Consider the following 19,651-nt stretch of genomic DNA (forward strand, 5'->3'; position numbering starts at 1 on the left):
ATATAAAACAGACGCCTAAACTATATAAAACAGACACCTAAACTATATAAAACAGACACCTAAACTATATAAAACAGACGCCTAAACTATATAAATCAGACGCCTAAACTATATAAAACAGACGCCTAAACTATATAAAACAGACGCCTAAACTATATAAAACAGACGCCTAAACTATATAAAACAGACGCCTAAACTATATAAAACAGACACCTAAACTATATAAAACAGACGCCTAAACTATATAAAACAGACACCTAAACTATATAAAACAGACACCTAAACTATATAAAACAGACGCCTAAACTATATAAAACAGACGCCTAAACTATATAAAACAGACACCTAAACTATATAAAACAGACGCCTAAACTATATAAAACAGACGCCTAAACTATATAAAACAGACACCTAAACTATATAAAACAGACGCCTAAACTATATAAAACAGACACCTAAACTATATAAAACAGACACCTAAACTATATAAAACAGACGCCTAAACTATATAAAACAGACACCTAAACTATATAAATCAGACGCCTAAACTATATAAATCAGACACCTAAACTATATAAAAAAGACACCTAAACTATATAAATCAGACGCCTAAACTATATAAAAAAGACGCCTAAACTATATAAAACAGACACCTAAACTATATAAAACAGACGCCTAAACTATATAAAACAGACGCCTAAACTATATAAAACAGACACCTAAACTATATAAAACAGACGCCTAAACTATATAAAACAGACACCTAAACTATATAAAACAGACACCTAAACTATATAAAACAGACGCCTAAACTATATAAAACAGACACCTAAACTATATAAATCAGACGCCTAAACTATATAAATCAGACACCTAAACTATATAAAAAAGACACCTAAACTATATAAATCAGACGCCTAAACTATATAAAACAGACGCCTAAACTATATAAAACAGACACCTAAACTATATAAAACAGACGCCTAAACTATATAAAACAGACGCCTAAACTATATAAAACAGACACCTAAACTATATAAAACAGACGCCTAAACTATATAAAACAGACACCTAAACTATATAAAACAGACACCTAAACTATATAAAACAGACGCCTAAACTATATAAAACAGACACCTAAACTATATAAATCAGACGCCTAAACTATATAAATCAGACACCTAAACTATATAAAAAAGACACCTAAACTATATAAATCAGACGCCTAAACTATATAAAAAAGACGCCTAAACTATATAAAACAGACACCTAAACTATATAAAACAGACGCCTAAACTATATAAAACAGACACCTAAACTATATAAAACAGACACCTAAACTATATAAAACAGACGCCTAAACTATATAAATCAGACGCCTAAACTATATAAAACAGACGCCTAAACTATATAAAACAGACGCCTAAACTATATAAAACAGACGCCTAAACTATATAAAACAGACGCCTAAACTATATAAAACAGACACCTAAACTATATAAAACAGACACCTTAACTATATAAAACAGACACCTAAACTATATAAAACAGACACCTAAACTATATAAAACAGACGCCTAAACTATATAAAACAGACGCCTAAACTATATAAAACAGACACCTAAACTATATAAAACAGACGCCTAAACTATATAAAACAGACGCCTAAACTATATAAAACAGACGCCTAAACTATATAAAACAGACACCTAAACTATATAAAACAGACGCCTAAACTATATAAAACAGACACCTAAACTATATAAAACAGACACCTAAACTATATAAAACAGACGCCTAAACTATATAAAACAGACACCTAAACTATATAAATCAGACGCCTAAACTATATAAATCAGACACCTAAACTATATAAAAAAGACACCTAAACTATATAAATCAGACGCCTAAACTATATAAAAAAGACGCCTAAACTATATAAAACAGACACCTAAACTATATAAAACAGACGCCTAAACTATATAAAAAAGACACCTAAACTATATAAATCAGACGCCTAAACTATATAAAAAAGACGCCTAAACTATATAAAACAGACACCTAAACTATATAAAACAGACGCCTAAACTATATAAAACAGACGCCTAAACTATATAAAAAAGACACCTAAACTATATAAAACAGACGCCTAAACTATATAAAAAAGACACCTAAACTATATAAAACAGATGCCTAAACTATATAAAACAGACGCCTAAACTATATAAAACAGACACCTAAACTATATAAAACAGACACCTAAACTATATAAAACAGACGCCTAAACTATATAAAACAGACACCTAAACTATATAAATCAGACGCCTAAACTATATAAAAAAGACGCCTAAACTATATAAAACAGACACCTAAACTATATAAAACAGACGCCTAAACTATATAAAACAGACGCCTAAACTATATAAAAAAGACACCTAAACTATATAAAACAGACGCCTAAACTATATAAAAAAGACACCTAAACTATATAAAACAGATGCCTAAACTATATAAAACAGACGCCTAAACTATATAAAACAGACGCCTAAACTATATAAAACAGACACCTAAACTATATAAAACAGACACCTAAACTATATAAAACAGACACCTAAACTATATAAAACAGACACCTAAACTATATAAAACAGACGCCTAAACTATATAAAAAAGACACCTAAACTATATAAAACAGACGCCTAAACTATATAAAAAAGACACCTAAACTATATAAAACAGATGCCTAAACTATATAAAACAGACGCCTAAACTATATAAAACAGACGCCTAAACTATATAAAACAGACACCTAAACTATATAAAACAGACGCCTAAACTATATAAAACAGACGCCTAAACTATATAAAACAGACGCCTAAACTATATAAAACAGACGCCTAAACTATATAAAACAGACGCCTAAACTATATAAAACAGACACCTAAACTATATAAAACAGACACCTAAACTATATAAAACAGACACCTAAACTATTTAAAAAAGACACCTTAACTATATAAAACAGACACCTAAACTATATAAAACAGACACCTAAACTATATAAAAAAGACGCCTAAACTATATAAAACAGACACCTAAACTATATAAAACAGACACCTAAACTATATAAAACAGACGCCTAAACTATATAAAACAGACACCTAAACTATATAAAACAGACGCCTAAACTATATAAAACAGACACCTAAACTATATAAAACAGACACCTAAACTATATAAAACAGACACCTAAACTATTTAAAAAAGACACCTTAACTATATAAAACAGACACCTAAACTATATAAAACAGACACCTAAACTATATAAAAAAGACACCTAAACTATATAAAACAGACGCCTAAACTATATAAAACAGACACCTAAACTATATAAAACAGACACCTAAACTATATAAAACAGACACCTAAACTATATAAAAAAGACGCCTAAACTATATAAAACAGACACCTAAACTATATAAAACAGACACCTAAACTATATAAAAAAGACACCTAAACTATATAAAACAGACGCCTAAACTATATAAAACAGACACCTAAACTATATAAAACAGACGCCTAAACTATATAAAACAGACACCTAAACTATTTAAAAAAGACACCTAAACTATATAAAACAGACACCTAAACTATATAAAACAGACACCTAAACTATATAAGCTAGGTATCAATTACCTTTAATAAATATTTTATTCACATATTCAGATTTTCTCTCTCTAAAAAATTCATTTAAATGACCCCAAATGTACAAAAAAAGCAGATCAAAGGTTGAATGTTATTAATTAATTGAAGCTAAATTGTTGATGTCACGATATCATTTTATCTAAGAGGCTTTTCAGCCTAAAAAGTCCAATAGTTTAGTCAAATTTGTATGATAAATGCGTAAGATTCCTGAGATTGTGCCGGAACACAGAATAATTTGGCCTTGGGGTGGATTTTCTGCAGCAGGCTCATATTTATTCAATCTCTGGATGATTACAGTGACTGTTTACTGGATTTTTATCAGTATTACATAACAAAGCCGACATGAGTGGCATTTATGCCAAGGCCAAAGTTCAGAGGAAAAACATCACATTCTCAATGTTTTTAGAACATTTGTGCACTTTTTTCATGCTCTGAACTTTAAAATAATAAATAATTTAAATAATGTGTTGCTTTTTCTCACATTCAGATTGTTTACTGACCGCCAAGACTGGCGTCCTCACAAGAAGCTTTTAGACTCAATTCAGTTCAGTTTTATTTATAAAGCGCCAGATTACAACAAAATTCATCTCATGGCACTTAAGTAATAAAGTCCAATTCAAGCCAATTGGAATTCAATTCATTGTAATTATAATCCAATTAATTCATATGGAGCCAATTCAAAAATAATATCGTAGCTAAGGAAACCAACAGATTGGACCGAAACTTGTCTTCAGTCCAATCTCCCGTCCTGAGCCTGAGGGACTGTGGAAAGGAACGACTCCCTTTAACAGGAAGAAACCTCTGGCAGAACCAGAACCAGGAAGAAACCTCTGGCAGAACCAGAACCAGGAAGAAACCTCTGGCAGAACCAGGAAGAAACCTCTGGCAGAACCAGAACCAGGAAGAAACCTCTGGCAGAACCAGGAAGAAACCTCTGGCAGAACCAGAACCAGGAAGAAACCTCTGACAGAACCAGAACCAGGAAGAAACCTCTGGCAGAACCAGAACCAGGAAGAAACCTCTGGCAGAACCAGGAAGAAACCTCTGGCAGAACCAGAACCAGGAAGAAACCTCTGGCAGAACCAGGAAGAAACCTCTGGCAGAACCAGAACCAGGAAGAAACCTCTGGCAGAACCAGGAAGAAACCTCTGGCAGAACCAGAACCAGGAAGAAACCTCTGGCAGAACCAGGAAGAAACCTCTGGCAGAACCAGAACCAGGAAGAAACCTCTGGCAGAACCAGGAAGAAACCTCTGGCAGAACCAGGAAGAAACCTCTGGCAGAACCAGAACCAGGAAGAAACCTCTGGCAGAACCAGGAAGAAACCTCTGGCAGAACCAGAACCAGGAAGAAACCTCTGGCAGAACCAGAACCAGGAAGAAACCTCTGGAAGAACCAGAACCAGGAAGAAACCTCTGGCAGAACCAGAACCAGGAAGAAACCTCTGGCAGAACCAGGAAGAAACCTCTGGCAGAACCAGAACCAGGAAGAAACCTCTGGCAGACCCAGGAAGAAACCTCTGGCAGAACCAGAACCAGGAAGAAACCTCTGGAAGAACCAGAACCAGGAAGAAACCTCTGGAAGAACCAGAACCAGGAAGAAACCTCTGGCAGAACCAGAACCAGGAAGAAACCTCTGGCAGAACCAGACTCAGGAAGAAACCTCTGGCAGAACCAGAACCAGGAAGAAACCTCTGGCAGAACCAGAACCAGGAAGAAACCTCTGGCAGAACCAGAACCAGGAAGAAACCTCTGGCAGACCCAGGAAGAAACCTCTGGCAGAACCAGACTCAGGAAGAAACCTCTGGCAGAACCAGAACCAGGAGGAAACCTCTGGCAGGACCAGAACCAGGAAGGGTGTCCATCCGCCTCGACCAGCTGGGGTTTGAGAAGACAGAAAAGAGGGAAAAGAGGGAAAAGAGGAGGAAAAACACCATAACACCATTCAAAGGATACCTGCTGGAACAGGGAAACACAAGTTAATAACCACAATAATGTCACATGTACATAATATCATTTGAGAAATTAAACAGGGGGAAAAAGAGAGCAAAGTGAGGAAAGGTGGGACAGATGAGGTCCCCCAGCAGTCTAAGCCTATAGCAGGATCACCTGAGCCATCCCTAACTATAAGCTTTATCAGAAAGGAAAGTTTCAGCCTGATCTTAAAAATATTTTAGATTCAAGACTCAAGAAGCTTTATTTATCCTGAGAGAAACTGCTGTGCAATATCCAAAAAAATATATTATATTATATTATATTATATTATATTATATTATATTATATTATATTATATTATATTATATTATATTATATTATATTATATTATATTATATTATATACAATTGATTGAATATACAATATTTGATTAGGAGAAACCTGAAATATTGATTCTAATTCCCACAGATGAGGTCATTTGAGTCTAAATAGAAGGACTGTGGGACCGGCCCAAACCTGATCATCTGAGAAGAAACTAGTGGACAGTTTTTCTGTTGTTCTGATAAACTTTGCATTACAGTATCCAAAGATCATTTTCCAATGGATTCTTCTGGCCTGATTTCTTTTAGCAACTATACTTCCACCCACTTTCTTTTCATTTTCTTTACCCGATTAATCCAATTCAGGGCTGCAGAGGTTCTGGATTCAATCCAAGCTGCAGGCAGGAGACCCTGAACAGCAACTGTACAATAAAACAATATTTTATCAACTTTTTAACCCTTTTTTTAGGGTTTTAGTTGTAACAAATCCTTAATTAACGCATGTTGCTTTTCATCCTCTGATCTCCTCAGGAGATGCAAAACAACACATTTTAAATTAAAGTTCCCTTTGCTTTGGACACATGTGGACCGAGCAGATTCAAAAAAACTGAACGGTCTCCCCTTGATGGGGAACAACACAATGACTCTGCAGTTTTAGCTGAAAGCTGAGCTCAAAGTTGAAGAAACCAGAACATTCCAACTGAAACGTCCATGTGAGGCTGGTTTTTTGTTAGTTTGCTTTCAGTTATTGAGGAATAAAGAAAGAAGGGGTCCAGAAAACTTTGATTTCTCTGAATACAACAGTGTACTGATGCTAAATGATTTAAAACCCCATTAAATAAATGAACAAACACAAAAATACTAAGAAATGCAACATTATTCAGGAAAAAACTAAGAAAATTACAATAAAAATGGGGGAAAGTAAACATGTATTCAGTTAAAAATAAAAAGCATACATGTTTGTAGTGTTTTAATGAGGTTTTTCAGCGATAAAAATGGGGGAAAGTAAACCTGTATTCAGTTGTGTAAAGTAAAAAGTGTTTAATTTAGGTTTTTCAGCAATAAAAATGCGTTGCTCATCCTCTGTTGTTTCATCTCTCTTTACACAGACTATTCCTTTAATTCACGCTGTTATTGTTTCTGAGAGACTGTAAAAAGAAGCCAAAAGTGAAGCAGAAAACAACTTGACTGATCGGCCGTTACATAACCAGTAATTTTCTGCATGTGTGTGTGTTTAAATGTGATGTCTGGCCAGATCTTTTTAACCCTTCACTGCTCACAGCTCACTGTACTCGCTGCAGACAGCCGTCCTCTCACTGAAACTGAAGGAACTGAATCCAAATTCATTCAAATTCATTTGGATTTAACGCGTTAAATTACCTGGAAAACACATGAAATCATAACATGTTTGGTGTAACTTTCTCAGCCTCTTTATGTCAAACTCACCATTAATCAGTAACCTTCTGTGTGGGCTGGGGACAGCATCATGAGGCGAATGACTCACAGTGACTTCAACCATACAGTGAAGGACAGGAAGCTGTGATGTCATCACCTGTGAGCCCCGCGAAATGGTGCACGAGCGCTGTAGCTTTTTCATGTGAATGGAGATGAGTTTGGGCTTTATTTTGGGGTGTACTTAGTTCTGTGTTTGATTGTGACTGCAAAGAAGCTGCAAATGATCAAAGCTGGAAGCTCCAAACACATCCAGAAGATCCGAGTCCATCCAGGAAATGCTGACCTATAATTAGGAGCAAGGGGGTTCTGCAGAACTGGTAGCTGCATTTTCAGGACCATGGCTTTAGGAACCTCATTATTAACAGAAACTACTTTGGAGGAGTAAGAAGTATGAAAAGGGTTCAGTGAGAGAATGAAACCCGACAATTCTGACATGTTAACAACGTGAAATGAAACACCGGAAGTGTAAAATGGGTATAAATGAGATGCAAAAGGTGCAGAAAGTAGAGTGCTATCTGGACATATTACCATCGAAGTCCTAAAATTGTACTCTTGGCAGTTCAGAAACCCCATATTGATGTTTACATTTTAAGAATATGTGCACTCTAGTGGATATAAAGCAACTGTATCAAAAATGGCGTCTGTTTTGGTGACGTAGTATAATTCAAAGGATATATTCTAGTGTTCTTTATCCTTAATCAAGCAGTTTTGGTTTGTAATCTTAATCTATTAAATCAATTGTCCGACCAATTCTGCAAAAAAGTTCTTTATTAAACTCTTATTGTGTTAATGATGAATCTAACACAGTAAGATTAGATCAAACGTGTGTCCCGCGGCCAAAAGTGCACGTGGCTGTAAGTCATCCTTCTAAACGATCAATACTGAGCTTTGATGCATAATATGAAACAAAACCAGTGAGACATCGTGTTTTTCTGTCTCTCGCCATGTAATAATTCACCAAAAACACGGTGCTGGACTGGACCTCAGCTATAGAAAAGCCTCCAGCTGCGTCACACATTGCGCAACATCTGCGGGTCATGTCATCAAGCTCCAGAGCCCGTGGACGAGTTCGACAGATAACATCCTCAAATGTTCTGATAAAGGATGTGAAACAGGAAGCTGCAGCCCATAAATGAGCGGAAAACAGGTTTAAGTTCCAGTTATGAGGATATGAATTATTAAAATTTGATATATTTTACAGGGAAGTTGAAATATTGTGTGGCACCGTGAAAATGCATCCGACTCCCTGCCATGACGTCATGCTGTAGATCAAATACTGGAAAGAGCAGGAATCTCACATCTCCAGGAGCAGAGACTGCGGTGGGAGGGACTGATATTACATAAGAGTGTGGAGAAAAGACGCCTAACTTTTATTAATCCAGATCAGCTGACAGTGAACTTTATTATTATCAATCTTACTTTGATGTTTTCCTCATTATGAACATTTTTTCAAACTTTTACCTGTGAAATAATGTGAAATAAAGACACCTCCATTGACTGAAAGGATGTTTTCTGACTCGTCCCTGCTGGGCCCGCACTTTGCGCTCTGCGGTGACGCGCTCCCGCGGGCGCCAATACGGTGTCCTGTCGCGTGCGTGAAACCAATCGCCCCGTTCAACCCACACAACCTCACGCTCCTCCGTTCGATAATTGACGCCGTTAAAAGCTTTAAGTGGTATGGTTCTGGTTAGTGATGTAAGAGGGGTGTAATGGCACAACCCTCAGCCTCCACCAATGGAAACTTGGGCCGGTCTCAACTCCCATTTTCGGGCGTCTTGCTATAAATCACCTTCATAAATACATCCTGTAGTCTGTATTGCAAATTTTGTTTAAGAGTGATTAACTTGCGCCGCATTTCTGGAGACTTTGCGCTAAAAATTTAATGTGGTAAGTGCATTTATTAAAGTTGAATTATTATATTAGGAACGCATCATGTTTGGATGCATTTTCTGAAGGGTTTATGTAAAACTGATCAATTTATTTCATTTAGTTTATGCAATGGTAAATAAATGCAACGCTTTGAATTTCCTGTATATTTCAAAGGTTAGTTTTGTATGAGGATGAATTAGAAATTAAATTATTGCTTTTTTTTCGCTGCTGTCTGTCGGTTCTGTCGCGTTTGAATGAAATAGATCCATTAGTAGCTTTTATTTAGCCTTAATCTCTTCTTATCACGGAAAATGTATTAAATATTTACTCTTTGTATACTTATTTTATGCATAGAAATGTAATTCTTTGACAGTTTATTACAGAAAGTATTTTTCAGTAAAGGTAAAGAAAAAAATCCCATCCTGTAGTAAACTCTAAAAGTAAAAGACATGAACAGATTTTCTATTTTACGCTTCTTATGGATGATTTTGGGTGTTTTTTTTATACATTTTTCATAATCTGATCATATGGTTGTAAATCTCTGTGAAGAAACTAGCGACTGTCAGATAAATTAAATGAATTAAACAAAGTATAAGATGGTATAAAGCTGGATTAAACCTGAGTAAAAGTGTCGCTCTTTGCGCATTTTCTCCCATTATTAGTTCCAGGATGGACAACAAGTCTTACCTTGTTCAGATGAGTGGGAACGGAGTCCACAGCAAAACCATGGTGAAAGCTAAAGGCCTGAACGGGAAGGGGCTGCACGGGAACGGCGTGCACCACGTCAGCGTGAACGGCAGCTTGTATCCGGCCAAAACCAAGAGTCGCCGGCAGAGGTGGGAGGTGAAGCCCTCCGAGATGGCCAACAACACGCTCAACCCCATCAGGGCCATCGTGGATGGGATGAAACTCACCCCCAACCCGGACAAACCCATGATTGCCCTCTCTATTGGTGGGTGGCTTTAAGCTATACATCCCGTCTGATTCTCACAAAGAATGGGAATTTGGACAATTTAAATCTTAATTTCGACGGATTAGTGTTTAAACCAGTGCATTTCCTGTATAATTCCACTACTTTATGAGAAACTGCATCCTCTCTGTTCGTGACTTCTCTATTTATTTTGAACTTTCTCTCTGTGTCACATCTGCTCCAGAAAGAGAGACAGAAAAACACGATGTCTCACTGGTTTTGTTTCATATTATGCATCAAAGCTCAGTATTGATCGTTTTGAAGGATGACTTACAGCCACGTGCACTTTTGGCCGCGGGACACGCGTTTGATCTAATCTTACTGCGTTAGATTCATCATTAACACAATAAGAGTTTAATAAAGAACTTTTTTGCAGAATTGGTCGGACAATTGATTTAATAGATTAAGATTACAAACCAAAACTGCTTGATTAAGGATAAAGAACACTAGAATATATCCTTTGAATTATACTACGTCACCAAAACAGACGCCATTTTTTATACAGTTGCTTTATAGCCACTAGAGTGCACATATTCTTAAAATGTAATCATCAATATGGGGTTTCTGAACTGCAGAGAGTACAATTTTAGGACTTCGATGGTAATATGTCCAGATAGCACTCTACTTTCTGCACTTTCTGCATCTCATTTATACCCATTTTACACTTCCGGGGTTTCATTTCACGTTGTTAACATGTCAGAATTGTCGGGTTTCATTCTCTCACTGAACCCTTTTCATACTTCTTACTCCCCCAAAGTAGTTTTTGTTAATAATGAGGGTCCTAAAACCAGGGTCCTGAACATGCAGTATTCTGCAGAACCCCCTTGCTCCTAATTATAGGTCAGCATTTCCTGGATGGACTCGGATGTTCAGGATGTGTTTGGAGCTTCCAGCTTTGATCATTTGCAGCTTCTTTGCAGTCACAATCAAACACAGAACTAAGTACACCCCAAAATAAAGCCCAAACTCATCTCCATTCACATGAAAAAGCTACAGCGCTCGTGCACCATTTCGCGGGGCTCGCAGGTGATGACATCACAGCTTCCTGTCCTTCACTGTATGGTTGAAGTCACTGTAGCTTTCTCTCTGTGTCACACACATGCTTTCTGTCACATCTGCTCCACAGGGGATCCCACTGTGTTTGGAAACCTGCCCACAGATGATGCTGTGCTCCAGGCCCTGAAAGACGCCATAGACTCCCAAAAATACAACGGCTACGCTCCCTCTGTGGGTAAGTCACTCTGAGCAGTAAGCTAACTGAATCCTGAGTAAATATACGCTTAAATGCACAGAAAGCTTCAGATGCACACAGTGCTTCTAATGTTTAGCAGCTCAGCTGCACTGGAGTGGAGTAAATGCTGTTTTCTGTGCATGTTTGCAGGTTACTTAAAGAGTCGGCAGGCGGTGGCCAACTTCTACAGCTGCCCGGAGGCTCCACTGGAAGGAGAGGTGCTCGCTTTTCTTAAACCGCACCTCTTTGACCTGAATGAACTCGTCCCGCTGACTGTAATTGTGCCAAATCAATGGATAGGTTTGAAGCTCTAAAAGCAACATTCTCCCTGCCTTTCAGGATGTGATTTTGACCAGCGGCTGCAGTCAGGCCATTGAACTGGCTGTCAGTGTCCTGTGCAATCCTGGGGACAACATCCTGATCCCCTGCCCGGGCTTCTCTTTATATAAGACTCTGGCTGTTTCCATGGGCATCGAGGTCAGGCTCTACAACCTACTGGTAAGTAGATGGCAGGGTCTTTGTGAAGGTTTTCATTTCTGCAGATGATCGGTTCAGCAGCATCAGTCTGAGGATCTGTGAGAACTGAACTAAAAAGGTTTCAACAGTTAATTCATCCTTTAATATAACTTTTAAGGAAGAAAAAGTTAACAAAGTTACACCTCAAACAGTTAATCAGCATCTTCTGTTTGTAATGATAATGAACTACATGTAAAATATACTAAAATAAAATGTGTTTTCGTTACCTTTCACTATCATTCACTAAATGTTGCCATATTTTGCCATATTTTGGCTATTTACTTAAGATAAAAGGGGTCTCTTCCTGTTTCTGTGACACATTCATAAACACAAGGATGTCATAACTCCAAATACTTAATAATAGAGTCAACAAATGTCTCCAGTTTCAGCATTTATTTGCACTATCACAGCTTCCAGATGTTCAAGGACTTAGTCTGTGGCAGTTAGACTGGAAAAGCAGAAGACTGCAGAAGAATATCATATATATATATATATATATATCATATTTCTACAATTCACTGTTTTAAACTTAAATATAATCTTAACTTGAGTTTGGTTTATTACTGGACCTATGTGTTTATTTATATTTTTAGTGATTTTTCACTTAATTCTCAGCATTAAACATGAGCAACCCATCCTGCTGCAGGATTTTCTCGTCTTTATTATTAATGAATTCAGTCGTTTTCTAAAACCCAGAATGTCCCTTTTTGCAGGATTTTAAAAGATATAAACTTTTGTAATTTATCTGTGAAACATTTCTTCTGCAATAAAGGTAACTTTATCTGCCTAATTTTTAAAGTGTTTATCAGTTCATTCCCTGTTAGTAACCACAAATAATAGGAAGATTAAGAAGCAGTTTGAGCTGTACCTAAACAACTAAAACTGAAAATCACCTCCACTGACTGTTATTTCATCATATTTGACAGCTTGATGCTGCTTATATGTATTTATTGATATTATAATAAAGTAAAAAGTTCAGTTTTCCCTTCAGAGATTTGCTGGAGGAGAAGTATCATGTAGGGCCGTTAAAGTGAACATCTTAAGGAAGTGGGTGCTTAATTATCTGGTTATTCTGCATTATCTCAGCCAGAGAAGTCGTGGGAGATCGACCTGCAGCACATGGAGAGCCTGATCGATGAGAGGACTTCCTGTTTGATTGTTACCAACCCATCCAACCCGTGTGGATCCGTCTTCAGCAAGGAGCACCTGCAGAAGATCGTTAAAGGTTAGCTGCACCTCAGCCTCAGAGTCAGCTGATCTTCAGCCGGAGTCAGAGGTCACTTTAACGCAGCTTTTCTTTGTTTTTTCAGTGGCTTCCAAACACTGTGTTCCCATTCTGGCTGATGAGATCTACAGCGACATGGTGAGTAAAACTGCATGAAAACAAAGTCTCACCTCAGCTCAGCACAGGCTCGGTTCTGTCAGGCAGCAGTGGTTGTGTTTCATTGGCCTGGTTCTGGATGATGGCAGAGGGGGGGGGGTTCATGTGTTTGGATGAGCAGAAGCCAGGGAGGTCAGTAAGGGCAACCAGGGGATGTGAGCCTGCAAGTTTTACACTGAGGCTGTGAGCAAAGTGACGTCTGATAAAAATAATATACGATTAATCATGGGAGGGTTTTTGGTTTTTATTGGAATTATTAGTCTTATGGTTTAGGGTTGGGTGATGAAACATTAACTATCAGGGAAAACAATCCCCCGGTAATGATGAGAAACTGATGAGAAGATAAATGTACAGCTTTGTGCCTGTTTGGGCTTCATCTGATCGCCAATCAATAGAATCGGGGGCAAAAGCAAGGATTTTGCTGCATGTTGTAAAAGTAGAAAAGAGCAGTTTCAGTTTCAGAATTCATGCATTAACCTGAGAGAACAGCCAAAGATAATAATCTGTTCTATAGCTGAGCTGGAATATGGCTGAAATCATAGGATCTGAACAGCTTCATCCTGATTATCCAACATTTCCCTTTAAAAACAGCAGTCAGGTCTTTCCCCGCCTCCCTGACTTTCTTCTTCTTCTTCTTCTATATTCTGTGGTTAGTGACATCCTTAAATGACTGGTCCATATGGATGAGTTAGTGTATTATTGATCAGTATAGATCGGTTGATGTCTCACTGCAACAGGGTTCTACTCCACCTCCCCCCCGCAGTCCAGAAACATGACTGTAAAGTCAACTGATGATTGTAAAAGGATGCAATGAGTTTGTCTGCAGTAGAGGTGGGAAAGGCCTCAGCCCCCATCCACCCCCAACCCAGAGCAGGATCAGTGGACCACGGTCCTGCATGTTTTCCTGCTCCAGCACGGCTGGTTCAAATGAATCAGGTGCTTTGGAGCAACATGCAGGAATCAAACCAACCACCTCCAGGAAAACTAGAAAAACTTTGCATTTCTGATCTTAGTAAAAACTGAAGGAATACGATATGAAGCTGCGTTTGTTGGCCTTTAGCCTTTAGCTGCAGGGCTGTTCTATACTGTTCTATACTAAGTGGTGAAATGAATTCCTCTCTCTTGAGCCCCCCCCCCCCCCGGTGTGGCTCATGAGACAGGAAGTGAAACAGTTTCAGCTGCTCTGACTGCAGCAGTGGTCATTTGTACTCTTTAGCTTTCCGTTGGATGTTCTCATGAAAAATGGCTCTCATGCTCAGACTTAATGACATTTCAGAGGTTAATTGAATAGTTGGTGAGCTGATGACCCCCCCAATTCTGACCCAAACAATCAAAAATCTCTCGGTAGACTTTTGCAGGAAGAAGGAGGGAAAAACTTGACCAGCTGAAGAACTCTATTTAAAAGCGTCTCATGGTTAACATCATGCTTTTTGGACCTTTTACCCAAAGCTTTACACTGTGGTGTGTTTAATACTTAAAGACCTGAGCTTTTAGAGAAGCCGTGAGGATTTCTGTCTCAGCTGCTTGTGCTTGTTTGCTGTCTTTGGGGGAAGAAAACAAAGAGACAGAAGTAACAGGAAGTGAGTTTAGCCACACATCACAACTCCAACTGTACCTCAAAGCTGCAGCTAACCTCTCAACCTGCTGCACAATGAAAGGTTTACAGGCTGCTTTTTGTGTTGAGGAATCCTGGAGTTTAGGCTGCTGTCTGCATTTAACCCCCCACCCCCCCGCCCACTGGCTCCATATGACCATTTCACATTGATCCAAGGCAGACGAGAATGACTTTGCACTTTCTGGCCACATGTGTTTGCAGTTAATGCAGATGTCTGGCTTTGGCCCAGAAGAATGGGGGGGTGCCTATTTTGTGGGAAGGGCTGGTTTTGGGGGGTGTGTGATGAGGTCTTTCCTGTAGGACTCCAGCTTTAAGGGGGTCAGGGGTGTCTGTGGACCGTAACAGACAGCTTGGCTGACTCTGTGGGACATTAAAACCCCATTTTTCTCCTCTGAAATAATAAATAAAGCTCATGTTCGACCATTAAAATTAATTATCCTGCTTCATTCATACAGGCCACATTTATTCTCTGCTCTATTTTAATTTACAGGCAGATTTTTCTTGGTCTAAAACTTTAATTTGATAAAAAAGAAGAGAGAAGTGGATTTATTTGGCTGTTATATCACTCGTCTGGATCTGGCCAATAGGACGTGGGGCAGTGCCGGGCTCCATGTCACACTTACTGTAGCTATAATGAAAACCAGCCCTCTGGCTGAGGCATAACTTTCTGTGGTAACTTCATCCGTTCAGGACCCCCCACCCCCCCTTTCTGGCTGCTCATTCTTCTCCAGATTCAATACAACGTAAACAAGAATCAAGTGATAATCTCTGTAAGCTTACAGCAGAAACCGCTCACACTTTAGGAATATCTGGAGGTTGAATGTATTCAAGGAATCATTGTTTGATTGTGTTAAAGTTATACAAAAATAGTTAAAATTAAAACACCCAAATGAAGTTCACACCATTGTTTTGGAAGCACAAGACATTGCAGAAGTCATTTTTGGCTTTAAGAAGCCGAGTCCCTCCAGTAAATGTGTGTCATTATTTACCCAAATGTAGAAGTGTCACAATCCATGATTTAAAAGCAGCGTTTTACTATTATTTGAATGTGACTATCAGTACAGAATTATGAAAAGCATGAGGGTTAGAATATGGAAGCTGTAACAATCTGTACTTTAGCCAAGCCCTGAAGCAGGTGCCGACCTGGATGGGTTAAATGCAGTAATTTAGTGAGAATAACATGAAAATAAAGTAATTTTAATCTTACTTTTTACGGTTTACGGTTCTGAATGATTATTAGTAACAGATTCCAGCTTAACTTGGTTTTATGGATTGTAATGAATAGAAGCTTTAAAACAATTGTTCTGGCTCTACGACACCAAACTTTGATCTGGACTCACAAAAAAGGCGTAATTATTGCAGAAAATAGCGCCGTGTTGTGTGCATTTTTGTAGTTTTGCCGTCATTTCAAACTATGAGAAGAAGACCCTAACCAACCATTTAGATGTGTTATTTCAACAGTGTTAAATTACAGGTTAAAAACTTAAAATGTGCATCTTTAACATGTGAAAAGTGCCTGAAGTGGTGCCATGAGATCATGTTTCAGCTTTGTTTTTGTCTCAAAAGTCTCACTTACAGCTGCCAAAAAACCCCGAGTGGACAAATATTTAGGGATGAAAGTTTAATCAGATTAGTAGTTTATGATAGCCGTATGATAGTCTTTTTGTAGATTACCACATAAAACTTTGAGTTGCAATGTTACAGACAAAATGTATTTTTTAAATTCAGTCATTTTAGGAAACAGGAACAGGAACAAGAAGACTTATGATAAAATTAATTTAGTAAAAGAAGGTAATAAAAGCATAAAAAACAGTTAAATAGGCTAGAGAATTCAATAATCACTGTATCTTTGAAGTGCCTTTAGATGACATTTGTTCTGATTTGGCGTAATGTGAATAAAACTTTTACTCACTGAGGTTATGCTTCATTCTCTTCCACAGGTTTTCCCAGGATGCAACTGTCCTTCCATGGCTTCTCTGAGCAGTGACGTCCCGATCCTTTCCTGCGGCGGCTTGGCTAAACGCTGGCTGGTCCCCGGCTGGAGGATGGGATGGATCCTCATCCACGACAGGAATGATATCTTTGGATCAGAGGTACAGTTCATTTTTGATACCATCACAGAACTCTTTGTAATTCTAATTCAGTCTAAAATATGTCTGGAAATGTCAGATGAGGTTTACAGTAAAGGATAAAAGGCATAAAGGGGCGTGACCTGATGGAAACAGTGTTGTTTCAGGCTTTGGTCTTTATGTTTGTTGGATAATTGATGATAATAATAATAATAATAATAATAATAATACTTTACAAAGCTGATGCAGCCTTTAAAAGGCTGAAAAAGATGCAACATTTATCACTTTGTGCTCCAACCAGGAAGCAATAATCCCACATTTGACTGATATAAGTCACTGATGACTGATTAGTTTCAGCAGATTTGTGTTTTTGGGGCACGTTTATTCATTTTTTGAATAAACAAATGATTCATACTCTTGCTCTGAGAGGTTTTTGACTTTGAAATAATCAAATTTGCAGCCTAATAACTGGTAAATGCAACCAGTGTGATGTGTTTCTGTGGTACTGACCCGCCTTCTCCCCTCTGCAGATTCGACAGGGTCTGGTGAAGCTAAGCCAGCGTATTCTGGGAGCCTGCACCATCATCCAGGGGGCGCTGGAGAGCATCCTGAACAACACGCCTCAGAGCTTCTACAGCGACACCATCAGCTTCCTGAAGGTACCCAAAAAAAATCTTTGAGGATTCCCCATAATCCTTATTAAATTACAGTTTGTGAAGTTTTTTGGCTCCAAAAAATGATCATTTCCAGTTTAACCTGCAATAAAAATCCCTTTTATATTGTATGAATATGCAAGAATAAGATGCTATGAGGTATTTGTTCATTTACTTTCTCTCTGTTTTCACTGGTTCTAATTAGTTTCTTTTCTGGCCAACAGTAATACGCATTAAATGCAACTGATTGGACAATTTCATTTCTCTTCCTCAGTCAAACTCAGAGATTTGTTTCAACAAGCTTTCTACCGTCCCCGGCCTGAACCCGGTCAAGCCTTCAGGAGCCATGTACCTCATGGTCAGTATTAAAAGAGAGATTTAACATGCACAGAAATCAAATCTATTCATCTATCTATCGACATGTTTTTAGAATAATTACAGCGAACAAAACTACATTTTCTCTTTGGTTCAACGTGTGTTCTGGGTGCAGCTTGAAGGGAATTATAGCCATTTAAAATCTAATTTACATGGAAATAATGGGGCACAAAGAAAGGAGTCTGAAGGTTAAAATTACAGCACATTTAATATTAATTTAATTCTAAAGAAATCAAACTAACCTATGGTTGTGACTCCTGACCATCAGCCTGAGAGGCTGCCCTCTGAGTTTCTGCAGACATTCGAGGCGTCTGTTTTTACAAGAGGAGCTCACTTGTGTGCATATTTCTCCAGGTTGGGATTGACATGGATCACTTTCCAGATTTTAAAAACGACGTGGACTTCACCGAGCGGCTGGTGACCGAGCAGTCCGTCTTCTGTCTGCCTGCTACGGTAACAAACCACCACTTTACCGGCTGATTTTCATCATTTTCGCCCTACTTTGACACAGAATTGACTAAAAAAGCGATTGGTTCTGTCCACCTCCAGGCGTTTGAGTATCCCAACTTCTTCCGCATCGTGGTGACGGTGCCGGAGGCGCTGATGATCGAGGCCTGTGCTCGGATCGCAGAGTTCTGCCAGCGCCACCATCGGCCTTACGGCTGCGACAGCAACGATCTGGACCAGTGATGCGGCCGAGCCGAACCAGAACCACCGAGTTACGGAGGGAGAAATCTTCTGTCAACATAATTGTCATCGCCGTGGCAACAAGAAGCCTTACAGCAACATTTCTGACGGATTAATTTTTGATGATGAAATGAGCCAAACGTGATATTTATATTTTTTACAGGCAACTATATTAACCTTTTCTTGTTTTTGTATATTTATATAATTTGTATAACGCCTCTTCGCCATCATCCGCAGGATTAGAGCAAACTGTGCCATCAGCATCGTTAATTACAATGAGCTGCCTGTGTTTTACCATCAGGGGAAGATATCTGAAAATCTATTTCATGAGAACAATGTACTGAGATCCATCTGATCGCTTCAGACTCGTTCGATATCAGAACTGTTTCTGTACATCATTTCAATGTTAATTGCATCAAATGCTATATTCACATTCATTTCTTTGTGCATTTCATACACAGGACTTTGTTTTGTAGTTTTCTTTATGCTCGCCTAATAAAACAATCTGACATGACTGTTGCTGACTGATATTTGAGGAGATCCTTATACTATTTTACAGGGTTTTGTTGCCAGTATGGTGGAGCATTCCAAGCTCTTGTTTTTGGCCCTCGGTTTTTGCCTTTCCCTTCTTTGAACACTATTCTATTGCTTGTGGGCATTTATCTCTTGTGTCACAGTTTGAAGGAAGAGCTTGAAGAAAAAAACTACATAATTTCCTTTATATAAATGAACCTGGGAAGTAAACAGTAAGTTCTGCCCAGTCGGGGAGTCCAAAAAACATGAAGCTAAATCAGAAAACTAGACAAGCTGAACTGGCAACCACAGGACAGAAAGCAATGGGACCTGCTCCTCCTAAACAAAAGAGGAAATGA

At 38.3% G+C, this 19,651-nt stretch overlaps 1 protein-coding gene across 1 annotated transcript; it reads left to right on the forward strand.

Annotated features, from left to right (window-relative positions):
- Positions 1-9,119: 9,119 nt before the first annotated feature.
- Positions 9,120-19,294, forward strand: tat (tyrosine aminotransferase). Its single transcript, XM_072385366.1, has 12 exons — positions 9,120-9,300; positions 9,945-10,234; positions 11,379-11,483; positions 11,634-11,701; positions 11,823-11,981; positions 13,086-13,224; positions 13,310-13,362; positions 16,936-17,088; positions 17,595-17,723; positions 17,992-18,075; positions 18,447-18,545; positions 18,642-19,294. Exons 1-12 carry the CDS (start codon positions 9,296-9,298, stop codon positions 18,780-18,782), a joined length of 1,425 nt encoding a protein of 474 aa, XP_072241467.1. The 5' UTR covers positions 9,120-9,295; the 3' UTR covers positions 18,783-19,294.
- The last annotated feature ends 357 nt before the right edge of the window (positions 19,295-19,651 follow it).

Source organism: Leuresthes tenuis, unplaced genomic scaffold (assembly GCF_036924035.1).
Source record: "Leuresthes tenuis unplaced genomic scaffold, fLeuTen1.0.hap1 SCAF_5, whole genome shotgun sequence".
NCBI lineage: Eukaryota > Metazoa > Chordata > Actinopteri > Atheriniformes > Atherinopsidae > Leuresthes > Leuresthes tenuis.